We start from the raw sequence: 12321 nt of genomic DNA on the forward strand, positions 1-12321 counted from the left end.
CATAGTATTCCTGAGAGAGGCCTCATGGAATGTCCAGATGTCCCCCTAGAAGGCAAGACAAATATGTCTTGAATGTCCTCAAAATACTAGAATTCTGGATGAGGCTTTAGTGTAACTGCCAAAACATTGTCTTCACATGCAGCTCAGGACCACATAACAAAAAGCTCTTCTGATGTCGCAGGCTTCTCCCTTGATTGTTCTGTGTGACTGGTGCTGTTCCTGGTTTCCTTAACGTTTCTTGCCTTGGGAAGCTGTCAATAACTCCTTACACATTGAACCATCACAGTTCTACCTCGGACCAAGCACCAGTCTGCAGGAGCCCTCGTCCCTGCTCTTCACGTGTGGTGGAGGCTGTATTCCCCACAGTTTCTGCACAGCTGACTTATTCGCTGGCTATTTTGGTTAATCATTCATGAAGCACATGGTCTGTATTTGGGAAAAGAAAACATTGCACTTTATTACGAGCATGTATAATTTAGGTTGCTAATTATTTTAAATCATTCATTGTATTAGAATGCGGGCTCCACTTTCCCTCAGCAGAGGCAGGGAAGAATCGAAACACAAGGTGCTTTCCAGCCATTTTGGGATTGCTCAAGCCACAGAGGCAGAGCTCACCCGGGCGCTTCTGGGTGTGGTAGGTTGTGACTGCCCAGGCCGCGTCGGAGGTGCAGCGCCAGGTGCCAGGAGGAGGAGGAGGACGCGCGTGGGCCGGGCCAGGTGGCCTGCGTCTGAGGTTGCGGACCAGGTGCCGCGAGCAGTCTGCGCATGGGCCAGGCCAGGTGGGCCGCGTCTGAAGATAAGAACCAGGTGCGGGGAGGAAGAGCTTGGGGTCAGTTGGGCTGAGATGGAGGATGAGGACAAGGTGCCGGAAGGAGGAGCCTGCGCGTAGGCCGAGCCAGGTGGGCCGCGTCGGAGGATGAGGACCAGGTGCTGGGAGGAGGAAGCCGCGCAGGTGGACAGGTGGGCCGTGCCTGCAGGACTGAGGACCGGAAAGGGTCGCGCAGGGGACCGTCCGGGGCGCGGTCTGAATACGCCATTTCCGGCGCCTCTCCACTTCCTGGTGAGGGAAGGGGCCTGAGATTGGTGCAGCCGGGAGGAAGGAAAGAGGGTGAGGAGAGACGGCGGCTCAGCGGGCAAGCGCCGGGGCGGCCGGGGGCGCTCCGGACCGCCGGGTTCGCCCGCCCGGATTCGCCCACCGGGGCCTCCCGCTGGGGCCGCTGCGGGCTCTCCTCGGGGTGCGTCCGCGGCCTCCCCGCCCTGGCTCAGCGCCTGTGCTCTGTGTTGCAGGTCTACCCGGAGCCCCGGTGCGAGAGCGAGTGCCTGAGCAACATTCGCGAGTTCTTGCGAGGCTGCGGGGCCTCCCTGCGCCTGGAGGTAAGCGGGCCGGGACGCGGGGTTGGCGGAGCAGGGTGTCGGTAGGAGGGTCAGTAGGGGCGCGGGACCGCTGGGCCGGCGGGGCCCACGGGCGTTGGCAGGGGCTCAAGGGGCCAGTGGACTGTGTGGGGGCGAGGCGGGGCGGTCGAGCCGGGTAACGGCGCGGAGCAGCAGAGCCCAGAGACCCGGTCGCGGGCCTGCCCCAGGGTGTGAGCGCGGTCCCAGGGAACGGGGGAGCCACCGTACGGAGCTCCAAACTTAGCCCTCTTTGCAATGAGGAAAAGTGGTTCCAGTAGCTCATGGTGCAGATGATACCCATCTTTGACAGCCGTTTGTCATACTTGCGTTCTCATTCCTTGGCACCTGCCTCCGCTTTAACTCTGCTTTTAGGGATCCTCCGAGGTCCCCCATACAACTGTAAGTCAGAATCCTCAGAAGGTGATAAGGCAAAGCCGGGCAGAAGTAAAATGGTCCCCAAATCCTCCCGTCCTCACGTGTGTGTGTTTCCTTCTTTGGGCCAGAAATTAGGTGGTTTTCATCCTAACATTTGATGTTTAGTTTAGAGACATACTAACCTATGCCTTGGGGCGCACACTGGACTATCTTTTCCATGTTTAAGGTTTTGTCACTATACCAAATAGTCTTTCAGTGACAGCTCCCTAGAAATTTCTTTTTCATCTTATTTTAACATATGTGATTTCTCTTAATCTTGTGGTAGTGATTTAGATCCAGAAATGTAGCTGTATTTTCACTTGGGAATTATAGGTTGATGTGGCTATAATCAGTTGGGTTTGTATCTTGCCTTTTCTGCCTGCTTGCTACTTTACCACTCTTAGCCTTTGTTTCCTTATCTGAGAAGTGAGTTATACTAAGCTCCTAGATAACAATATATAAAAGCATCTCTGATGGAAAATTATACAGAATAGTCCCATAAAGGTGTTCTGTCTCAGAAGGACAGTCTCTTAAGGAAAAAAAAACTACGTCATCCAATCTTTGAGGGAAGGTTGTAACGAAAGCTTATCTGAAAGCTTATTTGCAATTCCTAGAGATGAAAGTACTGTTTTTATGAATGATTGTAAACTCTGAGATATTTTATTTTGGTAGTATTTGATGTCTGTGAAGCAGTCATGTACAGATAAGTGAAAAATGCTTTGGAGATTCCAAAGACCATGGGGCTGTTTAGGAGGGCTAGACATTATTTCACAAGGGCCTTTTCCTCTGCTGAATGGGCTTTGTCATTTTATTGTTGAACTTCCTTTTTGGGCTGTGATAATATACTTTGCCTGTAGCAGTTTTGGCTTCTTCTTATCTGTTGTTGGGATTTTATTATGCTCTTCAAACTAACTAGTTTTATTTATTGTTATAATAAATTTGAAACTCAATTTGCACATTAAGATTATAATCTGACAACTTCAGTGTACTTTTAAAGAAAGTTGAGTGGTAAAAGGTTTTAACGCTCATCCTTAGCTTTCCAAAGGTTGCTATTGAAATTTCATGTAGCGACTTTTTTTTAAAAATTGTTTAAAGATGTTTTAGAAGAGTACTTGATCATTAACATATTCCAAGCATCTAGAACAGTGCTTGGCACATAGTAGGCCTTCAGTAAATATTTGTAATTGATTGATGAGCTTGAAGTTGCAGTTGATAGCAAATACATTTTTTAAGTAAAAAATTGACTTATTTCATGCTATTTTTAAAGAGTAAATAGCTCTTCCATTAAACTTAAAATAGATGCAAATTTTGTTAGCATTCTTTCAATGTCACACTTAAAATCTCTAATTGCATTAGGAAAAAAAAAAACCCCCAGCACATCAAAACCTCATAACTTGTTTAAGTCACTCTGAAAAGGAGTGTGTATGGACCCAGTTTGGGCTTCCAGGCTTGTTTTAATCCATGGTGTGAAGGTACAACCTTGTTCCCCAAAAGATGGCCTTGCCCTTGGGCCACAGTGCAGCAGTTTCCCAGTGAATTTAAAGAAAAACATGTTGAAAGGGAATGAGGAGAGAAGGACCTTAGCACTTTTCAAAATGCATTCTAGGCTTTACACATTTCATTTTTACAGAATTCTGAAAGACTAACAAGAAACTCATCGAAATCACAAACACAGAACTTAAAACTGATAGCTTGAATTCTAGATTAGCTTTTGTTTTATAGTTATAAGTGTCAAGGTGCTTTTTTCCAGGGGTTTGTAACAGACTGTCCATTTTTGGCATATGTATTTTCTTCTTTACCACCATTTTAAACTACCCTAAGATTTGGTTAAAAAAAGAGGAACTGAACATCATGATTAGTTTATCAGTTATTTTAATGCATGCACACCTTAATTAGTTGTAGAAAATCAGGTTCTGATTATGAAAGGAGTTTTAATTTTAAAGGAATATTGTACAGTTTGCATTTATTATTAAAACAGTGCCTCACATGTTTTAGGTGCTAAATAGTTAGTATTGGGTTGTCGAGAAAGTCATGACGTATTTTTCTATGTTTTTCAATGCAAAAATGCGTCATGACTTTCCTGACGACCCAATAGCTATTATTAATTATTATTTTTTGCAGTTTGAAACACGTTGTGTATTTAAAAAGAAATCTTTAACCAGTAATTCATATTCATTATATAAAATTCAGGGAATAGAGAGACATTAAGAAAAAAATGAAAAATTATATAATGCAAAATTTAGAAATAATCAGTGTTAAAATTGCTGTGTATATATTTTCAGTCTTTTTTCTTCATATGCACATATGGAAACATACTTTTAAAATATCCATGATTTCACAGTATACAATGTTTTGTAGCAAACTTAATATAGTGTGACTGTTTTCTCATGGTAAGTACTTGTCTACTTATTTTTAAAGGCTGTCTCATAGTGCCTGGTGGCAATTGCCATTTTTGGATGCAGAGGTTATTTCTAAGTTTCCAGTGTTGTAAATAGTGAACTGTGTGATGGACGTTTCTGAACAAAATCCTTCATCATTGATTATCTTTTAAGGAGAAATTCCCTGATGGGCCACTGTTAGGTCAAAGGTAGGGTCTTTTAAAAGTTTTGAACACTTCATTGCCAAATTGCCTCCAGAACATTTTTATCATTTCGCTTTTGCCTGGTAGCAATGTATGAGAGCACACCTTTGCAGTCCTGTGATTGCCTGTACCTTTTGTGTTGACTTTTTCCCTCAGGAAGATGGACACCTCGTTAGATAAACATTTTGGCTTTTCTTTCTTAACATTGTTGACAGAGCCCATATTTCTGGGTACATGGTAAACTGAGGCAAATGTGAGGCACTCAGGATTTCTTGCATTGGATTTTTGAAAGAGGATGCGAAAGGAATGATGCTAGAATAGGAAATAAAAGTTGAAAACCTCAGACATTTGCACAGTTACCTTCCAGCTTTCTCACAAGTAACCTCTGGCTGGGCGTTGGCTGGAAGAATTCTGGAACTGCTCTGTACAAATGGGAACTCTGGCTGGAAGCTCTTTTCCAGACTGTTTGCAAAGGTGCTAATTTTGAGTGATGAGGTTTTCATTTTCTCTTTAAAGTTGAGAGAGCATGGAAAGGTGTTCAGGTGGGCTCTCCAGTATCATAATCAGTTAGGCTGATTTAGTGAGTTAGGGTGAAGTTTTGGAAAAGAAATTACCTTGCACAGCTCTAAAAAACTTATTTTCCCTGTGTATTTCTGAAGGACAAACTTTCATTTGCGATGCTTCTTTGTCCTAATGCTCAATTCTCTTCTAGATTTTTAGCCAAGGTTATGATTGAGCTTTCATCCAAAAAAATATTTCAAAATACTTTAAAAATAATTAAAACATGCTTATGTGGAAACTTAAAAGTTGTTGATGCAGGCTTAAGAATTAACTTAAATAGAGACAAAAGTATATCCATAGTCTTTTCCCTAGGGATGGGATGCACCACCCTAGTGTTACCTTCACCCTAGATTCAGATGGATAGTTAAAGCCTTTTACTACAACTTTGCATTCAAGGTGTTGGAGGCCACGCAGCAGTCTTTCTTCTTAGCTGTTGGGTTGTTGGAAAAGTCATGACACATTTTTGCAACGAAAAACAGAGAAAAAATATGTCATGGCTTTTCCGACAACCCAATAGTTATCTTCTGTATTATTGACTCAGTGGTAAGCTGGAAATGGCAGGTAATAACATAGTATTTATTGACTGACTTATGAAATATACTCTTGACGTCAGTTCATTCATGCCTTTAGCAGAACTTACCTTTTAAGGAAGTTGACATAAATTACATAATTAAAAAAGGGTCATTTGAGAGTTGAAATGGACATCTTGTAGGTACTTAACAGCAAAGAAAGTAAAATTCTACTCAGATATTATAATTCTGTTTTAATTTTTCCTGGCAAAAAGTGTCAAAGTTGCCTCTGTCTTATATCTTACTTCTTCTTCTGTTTTGTAGTGTGAGCAGTTAGTCACCTTTGTATCCTGGCTGCTTTTCCAGTGTAGATAACTAGACCTTCCCCTCCATTTCAGATCTTCAACGTGTCTCGTTGTCTAGATCAGCACTATCCAATGGAAATACAATGCAAGTCGCATTTGTAATTTAAAAATTTCAAGTAACTACACTAAAAACTAAGTAGAAACATGAAGTTAATTTTAATGGTGCATTCTCTTTAACCCAGTGTATCCATAATGTTCTTTCAACATGCAGTTAACATAAAACTATTGCTGAGCTTGTGCTTTTGCTTTTTCACGGTGAGCCTTTATGGTCTTTACTTTGGTATTGATTCCATCTGCTCTTTGTCTCCCCAAGCAGTTCTGCCACCTGTGGGATGGCCCATGTGACCTCCAGCCCAGTGTCCTGCCATCCTGTCCATGCCTGATAGCCATCGTTCAGAGGGTGTTGTCCAGGAGCCTTGCCACAGTGGTGGGTGGGACTTCTCATGACTTGACCCCTGCCCACTTCTCCCCGCCCTCTTGGACTTTTTGTTCCAGTCATGCCAAACGATTTGAGATGTCCTACCAGTATTTGTTAATTGGCTTATTTTACAAATAGTGGCATGCGTTCTGTGATAGGTGCTGTTCTGGTGGCTTCACATATCTATTAACCCGTTTAAACCTTGTAACTACTCTGAGCTTAGAAGAGAAATTGAGCAAGAGAGGTTCAGGAATGAGCCATGGTCGCTCAGCTACTGAGTGGTGGGCCGGGTTGAAACGGGGAGCTGGACTCTGCCTGAATCTACCGTGGAGGCCGTTCCTGATGCTTGTCCTGTCTTTGTGCCAGGAGCCCCTTCTTGGAATGGCCATATGCATGGTACTCTTTCAGGCCTGCCAACCTCGTCTCTGCTGCCACTTCCAAGGTCTTTTCACACTGTTTTTGCTGTTTGCCTCTGTCCGGCATGTTCAACACAAAGTCATCACTTGTACCTGTGTTTCCCTGGTCTGCTTGTAAGATCCTTGAAGGCAGGGATCTCTGTCTTTGTTTGATATTCAAGCTTTTTTGGTGTCTCTCACTTAATAGGCACTAGGTAGGTATTTGTTGAATTGGTAAAAACTCCATGGGGTGCCCCACCCAGACCAGTGGTAAAGGGACTCAGCATGTTTATCAAGTCCCATCTGTTCTCTCACAATGTAGCCTTTTCTCCTTATCTCCCACCTCCATTCATATCTTTACTCTTCTTTCTCATCACTCCTTAAAGTTTTGTTTTATTCTTTCAGGGCCTTGCTTTATGAACTACTACCAGTTAAAGTATAGCTGAACAACTAGCCTTTTTTCTCATTTTATTAAGTAGGTAGCTGCTGATCCTAATTAATACGGGTCAAATTGAGAGGCCGGACAATTAGCTGTGCCACATGTAGCCTGGCTGTAGCTGACGAGTTCTGTCTGGTCCTGGCTCTCCTTGGTGCTGGCTTATCTTTGGTGGAGCACAGCGGGAGGCAGCCTGGGGGCCTGGCAGCTCCTCTTTTCTAGGAAGGATCTTAGCATCACACAGTTATAGAATTCGAAAGGGCCTTGAGCCTGGTTAGAAAGCTATTTGGCAAATTTCTGTAGCTCTGGTATAAGAGAAACTGAGCATGTCCCACAGAGCAGCAGCAGAGCAGAAGCTCTGTGTAGCCTCTGTTGGGAGTGATGTGTCAACCAAATGTCCAGAACTTTCTCAGGCTCCTTAGACAGGGACAGGCAATTTCCTCAGTCCCCACTGTGGGAAACCATAGGAGAATCTGGGGGAGGGGGTCGTGTGTATTGAAGAAACACCTGTGTGACTCTGTTATCAACCTTTTGTGTCTGCTCTAGGAGAGGCCCAGATTCTTTCTCATGTTGCAAATGGTCAGAGCCTATTGGTGGTTTTGGAAACAGCTCAGGTAGAGGGATCTGATTGAGGTGAGACGCATCAGGTGTTGGATATGTGTTCTGCATGCGTGCAGAGTGTAAGGAGGGCCATGCTTGCTGAGGAGGGAGGGCCTGCCCTGTGCTAGACTCTCTAGAGCCAGTGATGTGCTTGCAGCTGTCGCTTTAGACACTGCTGCTGCTCTGTGCTGGCTTGTCTGGGCCGGCTTAGCTGACTACATGGGTGTCTGGGTGTCACTGGAATCGCTTCTCACCAGCCTCAGATGCATCATCATTGGCCCAGAGTAGGGGAAAGAAGTGTGTTTTTTTGTGTATGAAACATGCATTATTTTGAACATTATTAGGTCACATGTACATTTTTCATTTTGCAATTCAACAAAGATGTTCGGTGTTGGCCAATTGGTGGGGAAAATGCCTTATTGAGGGTCCGTGTTCTTATTTTTCAGTAAGGCCTTGTAAACAATGAAATAACGTCAGTTATGACCGATGAGTGGGAACAGTGTGAATCTGGAACTTGTGCGTGTGTGGTCCTGATGTGAGAATCCTGATGTAGCATGACTGCCTTATTTCTCTGTCCATAGAAAATTGTAGTCAGTCTTTTGCCTTTTGATCTCATTTCCTATTTTACTTCCTATTTCTCACCTTTTTTAAGTCTAGTAAAACAGTCTTCTTTATCTTTTAGTCATCACTTTTTTACTTTCACTTAAAAACAAATCAAGAAAATCCCAGTAGGTCTTATAGGAAGGGGAAATTCCTCCGCCCCTCTTTTCCTGACAGGTACTTGTCCTGAAGCAGTTTGTATCTCCAGGAGTTCAAGTTCTAGGAACCCGTGCGGACAGGTTCCCATGAATAACTACAAAGCAAAACAAAACCCAAAGCCTTTTAGATCATATTTAGATGTGAAATCTGCATTTAGTATATTTTTAAATATAACTTTCTAGCCAGAATATGTATTTATGACCTAATTTATAGTTGTCTGTATTGGGTGTTTTCTCTGATAGCTTAGAGAAACTAAATGGTTCTTGAGAAGTGATACGATATTACTTCCTGTGACCATGTATATTTCCCACTTTACTCTGACGCCAATGGAGTGTGTATACTTGTTCTTCGGGGAGACTCAGGATAGAACAGATATTACCCTCTTGGGTTGCAAAGTGTAGAGCTTCTAAAATACTGATTCCAGGGTCCCCTTGGAGGGTTTCTGATTTCATTAAGTTTGATGTTTAGCGATGACCCAGCTAGGTCATTAAAATTAGGGTGTGGTGAGGTCTGGAGGGATCTGTCTGTTTGGAGAGGGAGCCACATGATTTTCCCATGCTCCAATAGCCAAGGATCCTGCCCAGTGTAGGAAGGGCAGAGAGAAAAGGACAGCCTTGTCACTGCAAGACCAGGCCAGCCCAGCTGTGGTGGGAATCTGAGGGCGAGCCATATGGCAACGATTCATATCTTGGCGAAGTGACGTGGAGCCTGTAAGGATTGTTCAACCGAGTCCTTGTTTATAGGAAAGGTCTGTGGATGATGGGTGAAACGCTTTCATTTTCTACTTAAAAGAGAGGCTGGAGTGGTAAGGGGATGCTAGAGAGAGCCTCATAATATGCCCCCCTCCCTTCTTTGTTTTGAAAAATTTTAAACTAACAAAAGTTGGAAGACTAGTATAAACACCCTGTGCCTTCACTTAGACTGGGTGTAGACACTTTTGCCCCTTTGTTCTCTCTGTTTTAATACACTTTTATTTTGTCAACCCTTTAAACCATGTGGTAAACCTCATTATGCTTGCCTCTGAATACTCAGCATGTACATCTTTAAAGGGAGAACATTCTCCTACATAACCAAGAACTTATGTTTTAGTAATACTATCTCAGATGCAGCCCACATTCACACTTGCCCAGTGGTCTCCAAGTGAGCGCTGCAGCTTTTATTTATTTATTTTTCTCTTAAAAGTAAGCTCCAAATGAGGGTCATGCATTACATTTGGCTTGTCATGTCTTGTTAGTCGCTTCCATTTCTAGAACAGTTCCTCCACCTTTATCGTTATGACTGACGATTTGAAGAATGTAGGGTTGTTACCATGTAGAGTGCCCCACAGTCTGCGCAGGGTCTGACTTGAGTTAAACTTTTTAGGCAAGAATTCTACACAAGTGATATTCTGTATTCCCCTGGGTCATGCCAAAACCCCCACTCCGTGCTGCTGGTACCAGAAGAGCCACAGGGCAGTGTGATGAGGTAGTCAGCCCCTGTACACTGAGCAGGAACAGGGATGTAGAGAGGTTAGGAAATGTGCCTGACAGCCAACATTTAGTGGGTGGCAGTTGGTGTTTGAGTCCAGGTTTATGGAGATTCCAGAACTTATGAATTTAAAAGTAAAGATCAGTTGAAACAAGGAGATGGTGGGAGTACAGTGGGTGTTATCTTGGAGAGTATAATAGGCTTGGAAGGGGGAAGCTTAGCCTAGACCAGGGGTTGGCAAACTTGAGATGAAAGAGCCACCAGGGGTCAGCAAACTGCGGCTCGCGAGCCACATGTGGCTCTGAAGTAAAATTGAAAATGAAAAATAAAACTATTACAGTTTCATTTATAAAATTTTTAAAGGCTATTATTCACATAATGGTGATTATGTAAAAATATATTTATGGCTCTTGAATAATTTTTAAATTGTTGTGAGGGACAGGATTGGCTCTTCCAGGGGTCAGCAAACTTTTGAGACGGAACGTGCCCAAAGAGCCTCATGTGGCTAGTAAGCCGCATGCAGTTTGCCGACCCCTGGTGTAGACTGCTGCCCAAACATTTTAGAAAGGCTTTTTTTTTTTTTTTAACTTAATAGTACTTAGGTCTCTACAAGGTAGCCCTACAAGGTAGGACTAAGACCAGTAAATGGTAGAGAGGCCTGGAGATGCAGCGTGCCAGCAGTCACACTGTGGTTGCACTGTCATTGTCATGATAGCAAGCTTTATTAAATGATACTTATTGAAATAAGTACACAACGTACATATCCTGGAAACTAGAAATCACACAGAGAAGGTCAAGCCAGAAATACAGCATTTTATGGCATTTAGATAGAAGTACTGGCTCCTGTTTTGTTTTGTTTTGTTTGTAAACAAAGATGTTCTGAATGGAAATATTTGGCCATAACCTTGTTTTTATTTCTCTCTGAAAGTGACTGAACATCTGGATGTTCTGACAGAACCTACCCTCAAGTCTCTTGTGAAGCATCATCTGTTCTGACTTTTCTGATCACTCAAACTTCCTTTGAACTTTTCCTGTCATATGGTGAAGGTTATATTTGCATAGCATTGAGTGGTTTATAAAGTACTTGTACTTTCTCATGTTACTGTTGTAATAGCTAATCATGACAAAGCCCTTGGAATTTTTACCTGTAAAATCCTCTTCTAATCCACTTATTCCTCTTAGTCCCACTGTGGCTTCCTTCATTTAAGCCCCATGAAAGGAAAGGATTTAGTACACTTGCCCTGCCTTCCTTCCACCTCCCTCACAACCCCTCTATATCCTAATTTTTACTAATTGCACTGTTTGGTGATTCTTAATTTGTCAGTAGTTACTTTTATAAATTTAAATACTGTGTCAGAAACCTGTATTACTTGATTTATCATTTTAAACTTTACTCCTGTATGAAAGATGAGGAACTCAGTGTGATTCCACTGGGCATAGTGGGCAGGGTGGAGGGAGGGGCATTTTGTTACAGTGGGTAGGATGGGCCCCGATTCCCGTGGTGTTACTGTCTAGAAGTTTCCTGTGTGTTGGGCTGCCTCTTTCCTGGTGCTCTGGCCAGAGAGCAGGCTTGACTCAGGGCTGTGTTTGTCTGCACCCTGTGGTGTATCTGGGCTGCAGGTTTCTCTTAACACACAGTCTGGGGCATTTGAAGCAAAAAGAAAATCCAGCGAGCCCGTTGCCATGTTGTTTCTCGGGTCCGAAGCCCTTAGCCAGTCTTCCTCTCCTCTCCACACCTGTTTGTAAGAGAGGATTGGCGTGAAGTTTCCAGCACGGCTCCCAGGGCCTCGTTCTCGGCTGGTGCTCCATCCCTCCTGTTCCTGCTGCCTGTGCTTCAGCCTTCCTGGTGATTTCTGTGTGTGACGAAGACTTGCCAACGCTTTATTGCTCAGCTGTCTTGCCTCTCTTCTCAGGACTTTGTCCTCCCCTCTCCCCCAGCCCTTCTTGGAAACTGTACCTAAAATATTTGGCTGGTGTTTCTGTTTTGTATGTGATCCCTGTCCTTGTGTTTTGGGGTGTTGATACACAAAGTTGAATATGATTTAATTCTCATTTTAAACTGAAAAAAATTGGGGGCATGTTGGGTGAAAGTGCTATATGTATAGGTAGAATCCATCATGAAACTTTAATTTTATCCCTGGAGTGGGGGAGTCGGTGGAATTAAGTACAAAATCTACAGAAGCCAAGAAGACGAAAATTTATTGCTGGATCTGTTTTTCATGTATCCCCAACAATATGGACCATATGCATTAAACTTAAATAGCACAACTTAAGATTTATTTTTACTCATCTTGTTCTAAAATCACAAATTCCATTTGACAATGTGATAGAACAAAATTATATTTTTAAACTTCACGAATCACACTCTAAAACTGTGCCAAAAGTAACAATTCCTTGTGTCAAAAATAGCCACCTATAAACTCA

The 12321-nt window shown here is 43.1% G+C and overlaps 1 protein-coding gene across 9 annotated transcripts in view; it reads left to right on the plus strand.

Annotated features, from left to right (window-relative positions):
- The window catches only part of ARHGEF7 (Rho guanine nucleotide exchange factor 7), a 133852-nt gene that overhangs the window by 36050 nt on the left and 85481 nt on the right, over positions 1 to 12321 (plus strand). For all 9 annotated transcript variants that reach the window (XR_002124319.1, XM_019644783.1, XM_019644781.1 and 6 more), the window contains exon 2: positions 1288 to 1374. Coding sequence is in view for 8 of the 9 variants with exons in the window: in XM_019644783.1 (XP_019500328.1) it covers positions 1288 to 1374 (87 nt within the window). In the remaining variant the exon portion in view is untranslated. The remainder of the gene's footprint in view (positions 1 to 1287; positions 1375 to 12321) is intronic.

The sequence above is a fragment of the Hipposideros armiger genome, unplaced genomic scaffold (genome assembly GCF_001890085.2).
Source record: "Hipposideros armiger isolate ML-2016 unplaced genomic scaffold, ASM189008v1 scaffold_91, whole genome shotgun sequence".
In the NCBI taxonomy this organism is placed as follows: domain Eukaryota; kingdom Metazoa; phylum Chordata; class Mammalia; order Chiroptera; family Hipposideridae; genus Hipposideros; species Hipposideros armiger.